General features: G+C 43.6%; 1 protein-coding gene across 1 annotated transcript in view; it reads right to left on the bottom strand.

Moving 5' to 3' along the window:
- The window catches only part of astn1 (astrotactin 1), a gene marked incomplete at both ends in the record, with an annotated part of 706,990 nt that overhangs the window by 439,065 nt on the left and 249,877 nt on the right, over nucleotides 1-18,048 (bottom strand). Inside the window, one exon of the mRNA XM_084058603.1 lies at nucleotides 574-711. Within this exon, the coding sequence (XP_083914729.1) occupies nucleotides 574-711 (138 nt within the window). The remainder of the gene's footprint in view (nucleotides 1-573; nucleotides 712-18,048) is intronic.

Genomic DNA, 18,048 nt, shown 5'->3' with positions numbered 1-18,048 from the left:
TTTAAGTTCATGAAGTTAACATAAGTATAACTAAATGCATTTGAAATTGATGGTGATGATGATGGAGCCTCTACACTCTACTTTAATTACTATTCATTTTAATTTAAGAGCAGCACCGTAGCACTTATCCTTTTGTCGTTGGACCATTTTCTGATATGACATCACAGTAAAGACCACTGATACTTGGGGGTCCACCTGTTATTCCTGCATTTGAAATTAAATAAAAATGTCACTTTTCAAGATTCCAATAAAACAATAGCAAAAACTAATTCTGTGTTCCAATTCAAAAGTAGCAAAAATTGCAGATCTATAAGCTCAAAACGCGTCGCACTGCGACACGTTTTGAGCTTGTAGATCGGCTATTTTTGCTACTTTTGTGTGACATTATAGAATGGCGAAAAAAAGTTAAAATACGGAGAGAAAGTATATGCAATGTGGCCCTCTGGAGTGAGTGTGGAAGTTCTAGAGTTACTATCCTCGCCTCTTTCACCACACCCCCCCTCTCCCACCCCCTCAGAAAAGTAATATCCAAGAAAAAAAGTAATCTTGTGAGGTTGTCATGTGATGACTCACCGTACATCCACCGCGTCCTCCATGACCGTCATGTCCGTCTTGCACTTGGCCGAGGGGTTGATGGCCAGCTCGGCGGGCGGGATGACGAAGCTCTTGCTCAGCGGCAGCCACATGCCCTCACCCAGGGTGTAGGTGAACCTGAACCATGAAGGACAAGAAGAAGGAACCGATGAAACAAAGGAATGACATTAACCCATTAAGACCTAAGGCAATTCTTATTTTTTTTTTCTAAATCATAACATTTTGAAAAAAATCCCAAAAAAAAAATCTCAAGATTTTTCAAAAATAGCAGATCTACAAGCTCATAGCGCGGCACTCGGTGCCGCGCTATGAGCTTGTATATCTGCTATTTTTGAATAGCTAAAGAAATCTAAAGTGACACAGATGCGTCCCAGGTAATCAGTGTCCATTTTGACCGCAAATTTTGATTTAGTTTTAGTCATAGTCTTTTGAATAAAATTCCATTTAGTTTTAGTCATATTTTAGTCATCTGAAATGTATAGTTTTTGGCAAGTTTTAGTCGACTAAATATCCTAAGATTATAGTCGACTAAATCTACAGTTGATTTAGTCAACTAAAATGTATGTTGGCGGTGCCTTGATGGCGTCCTTAACGGCTGATTTTACACTTGGTTGCATGCTGAAAATAGCAGATCTAAAAGCTCACACCGTGTCACAGTGCGACGCAGATGTTGTAGATCTGCTATTTTCAGAGTGCAATCAAACATAACATGTTTTTAGTTCTACTGGATCTCTTCTCCACTAGTCCCTCACTAACGTTCTAGTCTGGTTTTTATTTGTGACGAAATTGTCAATATATTTAGTCTTAGTTTTAGTCATCATAGCATAGTTTTTATTTTGTTTTTATTTAGTTTCCGTCAGTGAATAAAGTTAGTCGACCAACATTTTTCGTCATAGTTTTAGTCAACAAAGTCAACACTGGAAGGAACCGATGAAACAAGGAATGACATTAACCAACTGTTATAATACTGTTCTCAGTAAATAAGAACAGACCGGTGTCCACACTGAAAATACCCCCAGAGGAGTGGGGGCCAAATTATTAATCTATTAAGACCGGGAAACTTTGGTTATTCAAAAAATAGCAGATATAGTGCCACACTATGAGCTTGTAGATCTGCTATTTATTTTGTTTTAATCATGAACAGTTGTGCAAATCTTTGAATACAGGTGTTTTAAAGCAAACATTTGTAACTCAAGTCTTTGCTCCTGGGTGGGTCTCATTCATATATTCAAAGATTTTCACAAATGTTCAAAATGTTTAAAAAATAGCAGATATACAAGCTCATAGCAGTCATGCCGTGCTATGAGCTCACAATGTCAGAGTATTCAGAAGGACTCAAATGCAGGACAAAGCAGGCAAGAGGCAGAATGAAGTTAACTCAGTCTTTACTTAATTTCCCATAGAACAGAACAAAAGTCAATACCAGAGGTATGTCATCAAAATAGCAAAACAAGGTGGTCAAGGGCAAGGCAAAATATTAAATCCCAAAACAGGCCGTCAACTTCTCAGTCCAGGAGCAAACGGGTATAAGAGGGCGGTGGTTCAGGCTGGGACAGAAGACAGGCATTACTAAGACAAACTGACAAATGATGATGTTGAAGCTCACTGAAATATATATACCCTCAAACTAATTAGAGAAACAGACAGCAGGTGAGTACAGAGTAGACAATTAGTGATTCCTAATGACTGATTCCTAGGAATGCAAAGGGGAGTGAGTGAACACAAGGGCAGGTCTAGAGAGGATTTCTGACACATACGGTTATGGTGAACACCAAATACCATACAGCAGTGGTTTTCAACCTTTATCGCGTCAAGGACCCCCAAATTGACACCTAATTAGCCCACTCAACCATTTTGATTTCTTGGGGGTCCCCAATCTACACTGTATCATCAGCATTAGTGTTCATTTAACGCTGAGAGTGTACAAATGGAACCAAATGGACCCTTTCGGGTCCATTTGGTTCCATTTGTACATTCTCAGAGTTACAGACACATAAGGATCAATTCGGTTCCTAACTATTAATTTGGCTGGGGACCCCCTGGAACCCCCTGAAGGACCACTGGTTGAGAACCACTGCCATACAGCACTGTATGGATTCATTATGATACAGTCATAGTTTGTGGACCAAACAATTAAAGTCAAATAGCTATACAGATTAAAAAAGCCTGTCATTTTATACTACAGTACGGTGAAGTTATGTTTGCACATAATGCGTTTGCATTTGAATGCAGGCCTATACGTCATATTTTTCGTACGACAAAACAGCCTTTATTTTTGTTACGTCGAGGAGGATTATCCCATTAAGACCGGGAACGCATCTGTGTAATTTTAAGATATATTTGGCTATTCAAAAAAAGCAGATCTACAAGCTCATAGCACGGCACCGAGTGCCGCGCTATGAGCTTGTAGATCTGATTTTTTTTTGAAAAAACGTGAAAAATGTGTGCAAATCTTTGGATATATGTATTTTTAAAGCAGACATTTGTAACTCAAATCTTTGCTTCTGGTTGCAAACACATATTTGCTATAATATCAGTGGTTCTCAAAAATGATATGGCCATGGACGCCCATCTCAAAATATTTTGTTCCAGGGACCCCCAGAGGTTGTAAGAGAGTCAAAAAAGTTTGCTTTAAAAATATATATATTCAAAGATTTGCACAAATTTTTCAAAAATAGCAAGATCTGCAAGCTCATGGCGGGGCACTCGGTGCCACGTGGAGAGGCTATAACAGGTTATCAAACGCATGCTAAATTGCTCGGCGCGCTGTGCACCGGCACGGTGAAGAAGAAGAAGAAGAGAGACCTCCCTGGAAGAGGAGCCCCCCCCCGCATGTCAAAAACAAAGATGCAAAAAACACTGAAGCTGCGGGACGAGAGGTGCTTGATAGAATTCACAGCAAAAGGAGAGAGAGAGAGAGAGAGGAGACACTGGAGTTTATCTGAGGCTGAAGACAAAAGGGTTGAGTAGCAATACCTGTAGCCGTCAGGACATATACACCTCCACTCTGGAAACGACCCGCCTGAGGAGGAGCTCTATAGGGCTTGATAAATCACTTTCTTCTGTTCAATCCAGTCTTAAAACTTTTATCAAAGACGTTTTTGAAAACTTTGTTTGATTCCTTTAATGGGTGTTATCTTCTCACTGCACTTTGTTGTATGCGTGACATCGTGTTTTTCTCCTCTGTTTTATGTAAAGCACTTATATACCGATATAGTGCTTTATGAATAAAGTTTAGTTACTTTCCACCACTGGCGCTGGGGCAGGCTACCCGGCAATCGACCTACTGTATGCCTGCCCTTGCTTGGTATAAGCTTGGGCAACGCAGAATGCCCCGGGTGACAATCTATATGTGTAACAGTATTAGAATAATGAGCTGTGTAGCTGTTTGCATTGTGGTAAAGAGTTTAGCTGCTGATGAATGGGCCGGTATTCACAAATATAGTGTGATAAGGATAAGGATAATTCCTTTTAACAGGTCGTTCATGAAAGTCCTTGCGGTCTTGTTTCCAATGAGAACCTGTGAGCAATTAGGGGTTAAGAGTCTTGCTCAGGGACAAATTTCATTTCATCGACACATAATGGCCTGGCCTGGAATCGAACCTGGGGCAACCAGGGCCTCTGGGTCCCTTGGCGGGCTCACTAACCACTCAGCTATGGCCGCCCCTCTAGAGGGAAAAGAGGGCAACAGATCTACAAAAAAAAAAAAAGGTCTGGCACAAGGACTTTAAAAGAGTTCTTTGTGATTCAACGCACATCGATCTTTAAAGACTTTGCCAAGGATGTGTCATACTTTAAACAGTCTTTAAACTAGACGGTACATCGCCTTATTAACATCAAATGCATTATTAGCGCTAATGAATTATGCATGCCATGCTTGTAGCACAAACCGACGTCATGTGTTGATTAAATGGTTAACGAGCATTTTTCTGCAGACTTAACACATTTCCGCATTTCACATTGTTCCAATTTGCATTTAATAATAAAATGCTAACTTAGCATAAGGGAAAAGGCCACTGGATCATGGTGGAAAGCATTACCAGTCACTTAACCCTTTAAGACCGGGAACGCACCTGTGTCATTTAAAGATTTCTTTGGCTATTCCAAAAATTGCAGATCTGCAAGTTTGTACGGCGGCACTGAGTGCCGCGGTACGAGCTTGTAGATCTGCTATTAAAAAAAAAGATAATTGTGAAAATGTGTGGAAATCTTTGAATATATGTATTTTATGAAAGGGAACAATTTGTACTCAAATCTTTGCTTCTGGGGATTCTACAACTGTGTTCTGAATCTTCTTTTTTATATACATATGTTGCTATATGTATCAGTGATTCTCAAACTTTTTCATGTCAAGGAACCCCAAGTGTATTTGGCCGCGGACCCCCATCTGACAGTATTTTGTTCCACGGACCCCCAGACGCAAAAAATTGAGTATTTATATATATTCAAAGATTTGCACACATTTTCACGACTTTTTTTTTCAAAAAAATAGCAGATCTGCAAGCTCATAGCGCAGCACTCGGTGCTGCGCGCTATGAGCTTGTAGATCTGAGTTTGAGCTTGTATATCTGCTATTTTTGAATGGCCAAAGAAATCTTAATATTGCACAGATGTTTTCCCGGTCTCAATGGGTTAACATCAGAATGATTAAAGCGCTGTAGAGGAAAAAAAGGCGAAGCTTAATTACGTCCGTCCAATTACCTCCCTTGTTTCCAATCTGGAGTATTCTATGAATCAAACTCCCACTGTCCTTTTTTCATTTAATATAATGCATTGGATTCATCCGAGCGATAATGGCCCAGTAAGTCCATTAAAACTTTATTAATCCCGTATTATTTGTCAGAAAGCCATTGCCGCTGGTCTCACCAAAGTCAGTGCTGGCTCTTATACAGTGGTGTAAAGTAACTAAGTACATTTACTCAAGTACTGTACTTATGTATACTTTTTAGGTATGTGTTTTACTTTACTGGAGTATTTCCAATGTTCTGTACTTTTACTTCTACTCGACTACATCTCAGAAGCAAATATTGTACTTTTACTCCACTACAAGTATTTGAAAACTTTAGTTACTAGTTACTTTGTAGATTTTGACAGTACTCAGGTGTATCTCCTGGAATGCTAATAATATGCAAATGACAATCAGGAAGAGATTGCAACAACAATAGCTTCCTCCTCAAGCAGTCCAACTTGCAAGTTTTCATTCCGTTCGTTTTGCCTTCCTTTTTTGTTTGTTTAGCTATTTTTTTAATGTAAACTGGACTTCTCTCTGCATGAGCGTCATTTTAATTGCCTCACTTGCCTTTATGTTTAATGGTAATATTTGCTTGAGCAAATAAGCTAATGGCTGCGGCCGCGCGAACGCTCATTGATATTCAAGGCGCGTGCCAACGCTCGGCGCGGCCGACGTAGCCGCTTGGCAAAGTTCAAAGCGAAAGCCTGAAACATTTAAATTAGGACGGATAGCTGTGTGGGAGCCGCTCGAGGACAAAAGCTACTTTAATGGCACGGCTGGACGCCACATGGAGACCAGGTTCCCTACAGAAGGCTTTTAATGCATTAAAACCTGAGTCCCATTCTAAAAAATGTCTCCTAATTCCTAACGGTTTTCTGAAAAAAAAACATATGTTTCTATGTCAATGGTTCTCAAACATTTTTGTGTGAAGGACCACCCACAATTATGTATTTGGACACGGACCCCCCATCTCAAAATGTTTATTTTCAAAGACTCCCAGAGGCAAGGATTTGAGTAAAAAATAAATCGCTTTAAAAGAATATATTCAAAGATTTGCTACAAAAAAAAATATTTTCAAAAATAGCAGATCTACTAGCTCGTAGATCTAGTAGATCTACTAGCACGAAGTGACGCGCTATACGAGCTTGTAGATCTGCTATTTTTGAACAGCCAAGGTATAAAATAATGGTTAAAGTGGTTAAAATCTAAAACGACACGGATGATTTCCCGGTTTTAATGGGTTAAAATGCCTCACATACGAGGAGTGAAACATATATAGCCTACAACAACAATATTAAAAACCTTTCACAGAAATATTAGCTCGGCGGTGGAAATTCTCAGTTCCCCACACAAAGATAGTGCTTTAACTCATTAAGACCAGGAACGTATCTGTGTAATTTTAGATTTCTTTGGCTATTCAAAAATAGCAGATCTACAAGCTCATAACGCGGCACCGAGTGCCGCATTATGAGCTTGTAGATCTGCTATTTATTTTTTTTATCGTGAAAATGTGTGCAAATGTGTGAATATATATATATATATATATATATATATATATATATATATATATATATATATATATATATATATATATATATATATATATATATATATTTAAGCAAACATTTTTAACTCAAATCTTTGCTTCTGGGGGGGTATTATAGCAACTGATATTATAGCAACATACGTTTTTTTTAACTGTTAGGATTTAGAAGACATTTGTAGAATCCACAGAAGCAAAGATTTGAGTTAAAATGTTAAAATGTATATGTAAAAATATATTCAAGGATTTGCTAACATGTTAATGATAAAACAAAAAGAAAAAAAAAAGATCTACAAGCTCATAGCACGGCACTCATGCTGCACTATGAGCTTGTATATCGGCTATTTTTGAATAGCCAAAGGAATCTAAAAAATGACACACAGATGAGTTCCCGGCCTTAATGGGTTAATACCTCCATGACATGTGGAGAATGACTTTGTTGCAGTGAGATACAACATAATCAGTCTTCTGTTGCCCCGCTGTGTTCTATAAACTGGTGGGTTCTCCAATGCTCAGGAAGCTGGAATTGGTGTATCGCTGATAACAATTTCCCTTTTCTCCAGCCACAGATGCAATCAATTTGAAAGGACAGGCAGGACGGCAAAAAGGTTGCTTTGCTCACAACAAAACTGTATCAGAGACTTCAATGTATGCCCTGTCTGTCTGTCTGTCTGTCTGTCTGTCTGTCTGTCTGTCTGTCTGTCTGTCTGTCTGTCTGTCTGTCTGTCTGTCTGCCTGCCTGCCTGCCTGCCTGCCTGCCTGCCAGCCATGCTGGAAGCTTTGCAACAACAAGGCTCCAGAACGACTGCGTTAAGGCTGCTCCTCTCAATTCTGCAAAGCCTAAGACAAACTGCGATGTTTATCCGAAGCTTATAAGGTTCAGAAGGTTGAAAACCACTGTTCTATATAAAGTTCAAGTTGTCTTTCTGTGTGTCTGTGTGTCCGGACTAATAATGCCTGCATCGTCTCTGTCTGATGTCACAGAGCTGGTGTGTGTTTGTGTGCGTGCGTGCGTGCGTGCGTGGACTGATGCGTTGTCAGCACATGAACACAAGCCCAGAAGCACGTCAATTTGCGTTTTCTACTCATGTAATATTGTCAGAGTCATTTCATTACAAACAGACTAATAATCACATTAAAAAAAAAATTGTGTCCATCGACCATTACAAGGAGTCGGTCGGTCGGTCGGTCTCAAAAAAAAAAATCGCATTGGCCAGAAATAGCCAAAAATAATTCTGGCACTCAGCGAGTTACGTACAATTTTGAGGTATTTTTACTTTACTGGAGTACTTCAAATGTTCAGTACTTTTAGTTCTACTCCACTACATCTCAGAGGCAACTGAAAATAGCCGATCTACAAGATCACAACGCGTCGCGACGATGCAACGTGGTGTGTGTTTTGTCTATGTGTTGCTGTTGGTAGTCATGGTTCTCAGTTCCCACCTGATGTCGTGTGGGAGTTCAGACTGATCCAGATTGTACTGAATAACTGCTAGCTTACATAACGTCTTCAGACTAGGACTCAAGTCTAGGATTTGCAGGGGTGGGTGGTGTTCCTTACACTGGGGTCTATCCCCAAAGAGGATGATGCGATCTCCCACCACGCAACAACACTTCCAAACGACTGGACCCGGTCCGTTCCCCTTTGGCTCAACCTTCGTCCAAGAAAAGGTCTCTGGGTGGAATTTCCACAGGTCAATTAAGGTAGCTTGCCAGGTGTGACCACCAAATATGTACAGCTCTCCATTGTAGGCAAAGGCTGAATGCCTTCCTGGACAAAACTGTGCAGAAGGTGTGCTCAGCCAGGAGTTGGTCTCAGTGTCAAACACTCTGATGTAGTTGCGGTACTGATCCCCCGACAGGCGGGGACTACCCCCGAATACAAACATCTTTGTGCCGATGATGGTGGCAGAGTGCCCGTGTGAAGCAGGTGGGGGAGTTCCTCTGGTGTAAATTAAAGACCAGACCATTGTGGTGGTGTCCAACTTGTAGGTGTCATTAGTGCATTCACCCTGCCTGGTTGGCTTTCCTCCATGAATATACATGACCTTCCCCAAGACACAGGCTGAGTGGTCGTCCCCCTCTTCTGGAACAGTCCCAGACACCATGGGTTCGAACCAGCTGTGGGTGTCCACATCAAATGCATAAAGCACGTTGCACCCTCCCCAGATGTACACAATATGTTCTATCAGCACAGCTGTGTGGCCCTTATCCCAGGAGCTAAAAAACCTACAGAGAAATGCTTCAGTTCTAGTTGTCATTGTTGTCAACACCTTCCAGCGTAAAGACTCTGTGTTGAAAACGTAGGCCTCAATCTCAAACAACTCAGGGGTCCAACAGTGCCGTCCAAAGGCGTACACCTTGTGGTTCACTGCAGCAACAGCATCAGCATGAATGGATCTGAATCGTCCTTCAGTCACTTCACTCACACATACCGTCCAGAGGAACATTTCTCACACTGCAAATCTTTTTGGATCTGTAAAGACTCGCTCTGAACAACACTGGTGTCCTAATGTGTGCGCGTATCGCTTTTATCGCTTCAGTGGCACAGATGTCACGCAATGCTTGGCCAATCCACAAAGCCCATCAGAAAATAAATCCTCACGCTATCAAGCTCACCACTGCCCTGTTGGCACGCTCTAGGCAGTATGTTCCCAGATGCCTCCCAGTGTCTTCAAAGCTCCAACTACCTTCCAATGACAACGCCTCGATCGGCAATATTTATCTGTAGAACCGAGTCAAACTGAATGTAATGCCTCAACTCCTACAAGGTCAAGTGCTTGTCAGGGTGGGGGGTCCCCAGTTCAAATATGATTATTTTGAAAATGTGTAAATCATTTTTAAAGCGAACATTCTTAACTCAAATCTTTGCTTCTGGGGGGGGGGGGGGGGGGGGGGGTTGTCCCTGGAACAACCTATTTTCATACGGCCAAATACATATAATTTTGGGGGTCCTTCACACTTTGTGGTTGCCTGCTCTTTCAGTAAGCCCTGGGTGCTTCCAGACGGGGCCTGAGCGGAGGAGTGTGGTTATTCAACCAAATTCTTCTTTTTTGCCGAAGGTCCTGTCTGAGGGGTACGACAACAGTCCCCGGTCCCTATTCTGCTTTCACCTCATCAGCAGAAGGGGAGGGGTATGGGTCTGCCCCCAGTGTGCTTTGCTCTGGAAGGGCTCTGCAAGCATGAGTCGCACGCAGTCACTGCGCAGCACAGACCAGCTCTTTGTGTGCTATGCAGAGCTGGTCCTGGGGTCAAGTGTGTCTAAGCAGAGGCTGTCCCATCACCTGATTCGGATGCTATCAATGCATTGAATGGGACATTATGACAGTGAATCAGACCATTGAATAGGCGAGGTAGGCGACATACTGACCTACCCGCGTTTCATCAGACCATTCATTGGGTGTTATCAGGACATACTGAACTACCGACGGAGATAAGTTTCGGTTTCGGACAGCAACATAGGCGTGCAGTATCAAGCGAACTGGAGCCACGAGAGGTACCACCAAGTGAAATAAAGCGAGCGAGTTGCAGTGCCGAACATTGCGACGTTCACTTGAGCCTACTCAGCGCCGTCCGAGTTATGTACCGAAAGGCACAGAATGGTAAATCATGTTGTGGGGACTGCTCTGATTCCGGGGAGGTCAGTATCTCCTGATTACGCCCAATCAATGGTCTGATAAATCACGGGTAGGTCGGTACTGTATGTCGCGTACTTTGCCCGTTCAATGGTCTGATAAAACATGATAATATCCCATTCAGTGCATTGATAGCGTTCGAAGTCGGTCGCCCCATTGAATTGTGGACACAATCCAGTTGGCATATGGTCCTGTTGGTAGGTCTGAGGCAGTTGGTGTGGTGGCTAATTCCACCAGGGGAATGGCCACATCTAGAGCCCTCCTGCGGGGGTTCCCACTCTCTGAGGTGTGTGCCGCAGCCAGTTGGGCCTCATCTGCCACCTTTGCCAGATTTTATAATATCAACGTGGCCACACCTAATGCAGTGGTGTCGGCGGTTCTGGGCAGCTCTTCCTGACCAAGGCGGCCGGTTTCGGGGTAGGTTCTATGCTTTCAGCCTTCTTTGTTGGTCTGACTGTTCCTACCTCAACCACCAGGTGAATCGGGTACTTCTATACCCACATTGGAGTGATCCAATGAGGGGAAACATAACAAAGGTTACGAAGGTAACAACGGTTTTGTGACCCGGTTGGATCACTCCAATCCTGTCGTGGTGCTTGAGGCGCCTCGAAAAATATTCAAGCAGGCGTGCGTGGGTGTGGTTGTTCTATATAGGGGAGGCCACACCCCCAAGCACGCCCAGGTAGTGAATCAGTTAATCCTTACTTCGAATGTATCTCTCCGCCACAGAGTGATAAGCCACATTGGAGGGATCCAACCGGGTCATATAACCGTGGTTACCTTCGTAACCTTTGTTCAGTTGGGGAAAAAAATAATAAGTAGTAATAACTCCCAAAAGGTACAAAATAATACAATCTATCGTCCATAATTATAAAGCTATCAAAACCACATCACGGTACCAAAAAAAATCTAACCTTTTGTCAGTAATTATACAAGTCTGTGTTGTGTGTGTTCTGTGTTGCTGTTGGTAGTCATGGTTCTCAGTTCCCACCTGATATTGTGTGGGAGTTCAGACTGATCCAGACCGTAATGAATAACTGCTAGCTTACATAACGTCTTCAGACTAGGACTCAAGTCTAGGATTTGCAGGAGTTCATCCCCAAAGAGGATGATGTGATCTCCCGCCATGCAACAGCACTTCCAATAGACTGGATTCCAATAGAATAGATCTGTTGACTGTGGCCTGTTCCCCTTTGGCTCAACCTTCGTCCAAGAAAAGGTCTCTGGGTAGAATTTCCACAGGTCAGTTAAGGTAGCTTGCTGGCCGTAACCATCAATTATGTACAGCTCTCCATTGTAGGCAAAGGCTGAATGCCTTTCTGGACAAAACTGTGCAGAAGGTGTGCTCAGCCAGGAGTTGGTCTCGGTGTCAAACACTCTGATGTAGTTGTTGTACTGATCCCGCCACGGGACAACCCCCGAATACAAACATCTTTTTCCCGATGATGGTGGCAGAGTGCCGGCGTGAAGCAGGTGGGGGAGTTCCTCTGGTGTTCATTAAAGACCAGACCATTGCGGTGGTGTCCAACCTGTAGGTGCCATTAGTGCATTCATCCATCCTAGTTGGCTTTCCTCCATGAATATACATGACCTTCCCCAAGATACAGGCTGAGTGGTCGCACCTCCCCTCTGGAGCAGTCCCAGACACCCTGGGTTCGAACCAGCTGTGGGTGTCCACATCAAATGCATAAAGAACGTTGTTGTAAGGATACCCTCCCCAGATGTAGACAATATGTTCTATCAGCACAGCTGTGTGGCCCTCAGCCCAGGAGCTCAGAGACGTACGGGTAAATAAGTGTGTTATAGTTGTCATTGTGGGCAACACCCTCCAGCATAAAGACTCTGTGTTGAAAACGTAGGCCTCAATCTCAAAAAATTCGGCCCAACAGTGTCGTCCAAAGGCGTACACCTTTTTTTTCACTGCAGCAGTAGCATCAGCATGAATGGATCCGTATTGTCCTTCATTCACACATATCGTCCAACGGAACATTTCTCACACTGCAAATCTTCTTGGAACTGTAAAGACTCGCTCTGAACAACACTGGAGTCCTAATGTGCGCGTTCATCGCTTTTAATGCTTCAGTGGCACAGATGTCACGCAATGCTTGGCCAATCCACAAAGCCCATCAGAAAATAAAGCCTCACGCTATCAAGCTCGCCGCTGCCCTGTTGGCACGCTCTAGGCAGTATGTTCCCAGATGCATCCCAGTGTCTTGAAAGCTCCAACTACCTTCCGATGAAAACACCTCGATCCAAACATTACTGCCTTACAAAGCAAGTGCAGTAACTATGTCTTTGGACACACCAACGTATTTGCGTATCCCAAAGGTCAATTTAGCCTTTGTGATTTTGGGGGATAAACAATTACCTAAAGAACAGATACGTAATTAGTGTAATATCAATTATGAGCCAATATCTCATTTGGCTGACCATTTGGAACAGTTTTAAACCTGTTTATCAGTCATTTATTTCCCCATAGTTACTACACTTTGGCTTTGTAGGGCAAAACATTTATCTGTAGAACCGAGTGACTCGGTCCGAGTCAAACTAAATGTAATGCCACATATCCTACAAGTCAGAGTGCTTGACAGGGTGGGGGGTCCCCAGTTCAAATTAATATTTTGGGGCTAACCACCTGAAAAGGTTGAGAACCACTGTGTCAGAGGCTTCTCCAGGTTGGGTATCAGGGAGCTCTTTGTTTACACGGTGGTCTTGGTAAATATTCATTCTGGCAACGCCAACAAGGTTAAGGTGTCAAAGATAGAACTAAACTGGAAAAGTCTCCGCCAGGCCGGGTTGCCTCCCAGGGCCTGCAAAATTTGGAAGGCTGTCATTGCCACTTAAAACGGGATAAAAAAAAAGAAAGAAAAACATATACATGTTGATCAAATGACCCCAGAGATAATCTGTACCGGTTTCTGTGAGGTTTGAACAGAATCTGTAGTAACTATTACCTCTGTGTCCTTGTCTGTTTTCACAGACAAGGCGGTCGGTTCGGGGTAGGTTCTATGCTTTCAGCCTTCTTTGTTGGCCTGACTGTTCCTACCTCAACCACCAGGTGAATCGGGTACTTCTATACCCACATTGGAGTGATCCAATGAGGGGAAACTTAACAAAGGTTACAAACGGTAACCACGGTTACCTTCGTAACCTTCATTCAGTTAAAAAACAAAAAAAAGTAGTAATAACTCCAAAAAGGTACAAACGCATTAAATCTTTCGTCCATAATTATAAAGCTATCAAAACCACAACACGGTAGAACAAAAATCAAAGCTTGTGTCATAATTATACAAGTCTGTGTTGTGTGTGTTCTGTGTTGCTGTTGGTAGTCATGGTTCTCAGTTCCCATCTGATGTTGTGTGTGAGTTCAGACTGATCCAGATCGTACTGAATAACTGCTAGCTTACATAACGTCTTCAGACTAGGACTCAAGTCTAGGATTTGCAGGGGTGTGTGGTGTCTACCAAAGTGGGGTCTATCCCCCCCAAAGAGGATGATGCGATCTCCCACCACGCAACAACACTTCCAAACAACCGTACCCGGTCCGTTCCCCTTTGGCTCAACCTTCGTCCAAGAAAAGGTCTCTGGGTTTAATTTCCACAGGTCACTTAAGGTAACTTGCCGGGTGTGACTGCCAATTATGTGGCCGTAACCATTAATTATGTACAGCTCTCCATTGTAGGCAAAGGCTGAATGCCTTTCTGGACAAAACTGTGCAGAAGGTGTGCTCAGCCAGGAGTTGGTCTCGGTGTCAAACACTCTGATGTAGTTGCAGTACTGATCCCGCCACAAGTGGGGATTACCCCCAAATACAAACATCTTTGTCCCTATGATGGTGGCAGAGTGCCCGTGTGAAGCAGGTGGGGGAGTGCCTCTGGTGTTAATTAAAGACCAGACCATTGTGCTGGTGTCCAACCTGTAGGTGTCATTAGTGCATTCACCCCACCTAGTTGGCTTTCCTCCATGAATATACATGACCTTCCCCAAGACACAGGCTGAGTGGTTGGCCCTCCCCTCTGGAACAGTCCCAGACACCCTGGGTTCGAACCAGCTGTGGGTGTCCACATCAAATGCATAAAGTGTGTTGTTGTAAGGATACCCTCCCCAGATGTAGACAATATGTTCTATCAGCACAGCTGTGTGGCCCTTTCGATGAAACCCAGAGTAAAGTAGTTGTCGTCTTTCAATTGTCATTGTGGTCAACACCCTCCAGCGTAAAGACACTGTGTTGAAAACGTAGGCCTCAATCTCAGTCCAGTCGTTATTCCAGTACAGTTCAAAGGCATACACCTCGTGCTTTACTGCAGCAGCAGCATCAGCATGAATGGATCTGGATCGTCCTTCATTCACACATACCGTCCAGCGGAACATTTCTCACACTGCAAAACTTTTTGGATCTGTAAACACTCGCTCTGAACGACACTGGAGTCCTAATGTGCGCGTTCATCGCTTTTATTGCTTCAGTGGCACAGATGTCACGCAATGCTTGGCCAATCCACAAAGCCAATCAGGAAATAAAGCCTCAAGCTATCAAGCTCACCGCTGCCCTGTTAGCACGCTCTAGGCCAGTGGTTCTCAAACTTTTTTATGTCAAGGACCCCCAAATTGACACTTATTAGCCCGCGGACCCCCATTTGAAAAGATAAGCCAGGGACCCCAATAAGAGAAGGGTTTTATGGCTCTCTAGCAGTGATTCTCAACCATTTTAATTTCAAGGACCCCCAGTTTGACATGCATTAGGAATACGGACCCCCATTTAAAGGCATTTCTACCTCTGGGACCCCAATTCAAATTGACCCGTTAGGGTCAATTTGGTTCCATTTGTACACACTCAGAGTTACAGACCCATAAGGGTCCATTTGGTGCCTAATCTATAATTTAGCTGGGGACCCCCTGGAACTCCCTCAAGGACCCCTGGGGGTCCCCGGACCCCACTTTGAGAACCAATGCTCTAGGCAGTACGTTCCCAGATGCATCCCAGTGTCTTCAAAGCTCCAACTACCTTCCAATGAAAACGCCTGCAGTCAATGCAGCAGTAGCATCAGCATGAATGGATCCGTATTGTCCTTCATTCACACATATCGTCCAACGGAACATTTCTCACACTGCAAATCTTCTTGGAACTATAAAGACTCACTCTGAACAACACTGGAGTTCTAATGTGCGCGTTCATCGCTTTTAATGCTTCAGTGGCACAGATGTCACACAATGCTTGGCCAATCCACAAAGCCCATCAGGAAATAAAGCCTCAAGCTATCAAGCTCACCGATGCCCTGTTGGCACACTCTAGGCAGTACGTTCCCCAATGCCTCCCATTGTCTTCAAAGCTCCAACTACCTTCCAATGAAAACGCCTCGATCGCCAATCATTACTGCCTTATAAAGCAAGTGCAGTGACTACGTCTTTGGACACACCAACATATTTGTGTATCCCAAAGGTCAATTTAGCCTTCGTGATTTTGGGGGGATAAACAATAACCTAAAGAACAGATACGTAATTAGTGTAATATCACTTATGAGCAAATATCTCATTTGGCTGACCAGTTGGAACAGTTTTAAACCTGTTTATCAGTAATTTATTTCCCCATAGTTACTGCACTTTGTCTTTGTAGGACAAAACATTTATCTGTAGAACCGAGTGACTCGGTCCGAGTCAAACTAAATGTAATGCCTCAACTCCTACAAGTCCGAGTGCCTGACAGGGTGGGGGGTCCCCACTTCAAATTAATATTTTGGGGCTAACCACCTGAAAAGGTTGAGAACCACTGTGTCAGAGGCTTCTCCAGGTTGGGTATCCAGGGTGCTGTTTGTTTACACGGGGGTCTCAGTAAATATTCATACTGGCCACGTCAACAAGGTTGGGGTATCAGAGATAGAACTGGAAAAGTCTCCGCCAGGCCGGGTTGCCTACCCAGGGCCTGCAAAATGTGGAAGGCAGTCATTGCCACTTGGAATGGGATAAAAAAAGAAAGAAAAACGTATACATGTTGATCACATGACCCCAGATATAATCTGTACCGGTTTCTGTGAGGTTTGAACAGAATCTGTAGTAACTATTACCTCTGTTTCCTTGTCTGTTTTCACAGACAAGGCGGCCGGTTCGGGGTAGGTTCTATGCTGTCAGCCTTCTTTGTTGGCCTGACTGTTCCTACCTCAACCACCAGGTGAATCGGGTACTTCTATACCCACATTGGAGTGATCCAATGAGGGGAAACTTAACAAAGGTTACAAACGGTAACCAAGGTTACCTTCGTAACCTTCATTCAGTTAAAAAAAAAAAAGAAAGTAGTAATAACTCCCAAAAGGTACAAAAAGCAATAAATCTTTCGTCCATAATTATAAAGCTATCAAAACCACAACACGATACAAAATAAATCGAACCTTTTGTCAGTAATTATACAAGTCTGTGTTGTGTGTGTTCTGTGTTGCTGTTGGTAGTCATGGCTCTCAGTTCCCACCTGATGTTGTGTGGGAGTTCAGACTGATCCAGATCGTACTGAATAACTGCTAGCTTACATAACGTCTTCAGACTAGGACTCAAGTCTAGGATTTGCAGGGGTGGGTGGTGTCCCCCTAACTGGGGTCTATCCCCAAAGAGGATGATGCGATCTCCCACCACGCAACAACACTTCCAAACGAACGTACCCAGTCCGTTTCCCTTTGGCTCAACCTTCGTCCAAGAAAAGGTCTCTGGGTTGAATTTCCACAGGTCACTTAATGTAGCTTGCCGGGTGTGACCACCAATTATGTACAGCTCTCTATTGTAGGCAAAGGCTGAATGCCTTTTTGCACAAAACTGTGCAGAAGGTGTGCTCTTCCAGAAGTTGGTCTCGGTGTCAAACACTCTGATGTAGTTGCAGTACTGATCCCGCCACAGGTGGGGATTACCCCCGAATACAAACATCTTCGTCCCGATGATGGTGGCAGAGTGCTTTCGTGAAGCAGGTGGGGGAGTTCCTCTGGTGTTAATTAAAGACCAGACCATTGTGGTGGTGTCCAACCTGTAGGTGTCATTAGTGCATTCACCCCACCTAGTTGGCTTTCCTCCGTGAATATATATGACCTTCCCCAAGACACAGGCTGAGTGGTCGACCCTCCCCTCTGGAACAGTCCCAGACACCCTGGGTTCGAACCAGCTGTGGGTGTCCACATCAAATGCATAAAGTGTGTTGTTGTAAGGATACCCTCCCCAGATGTAGACAATATGTTCTATCAGCACAGCTGTGTGGCCCTTTCGATGAAACCCAGAGTAAAGTAGTTGTCGTCTTTCAATTGTCATTGTGGTCAACACCCTCCAGCGTAAAGACACTGTGTTGAAAACGTAGGCCTCAATCTCAGTCCAATCGTTATTCCAGTACAGTTCAAAGGCATACACCTCGTGCTTTACTGCAGCAGCAGCATCAGCATGACTGGAACTGAATTGTCCTTCATTCACACATACCGCCCAGCGGAACATTTCTCACACTGCAAATCTGTTTTGATCTGTAAAAACTCGCTCTGAACAACACTGGAGTCCTAATGTGCGTGTTTATCTCTTTTATTGCT

Source organism: Gymnoscopelus microlampas (assembly GCF_963454915.1).
Source record: "Gymnoscopelus microlampas genome assembly, chromosome: 5".
NCBI classification, from domain to species: domain Eukaryota; kingdom Metazoa; phylum Chordata; class Actinopteri; order Myctophiformes; family Myctophidae; genus Gymnoscopelus; species Gymnoscopelus microlampas.
Note: the sequence above shows the minus strand (reverse complement) of the source record. Positions and strands in the feature narration are given on the sequence as shown.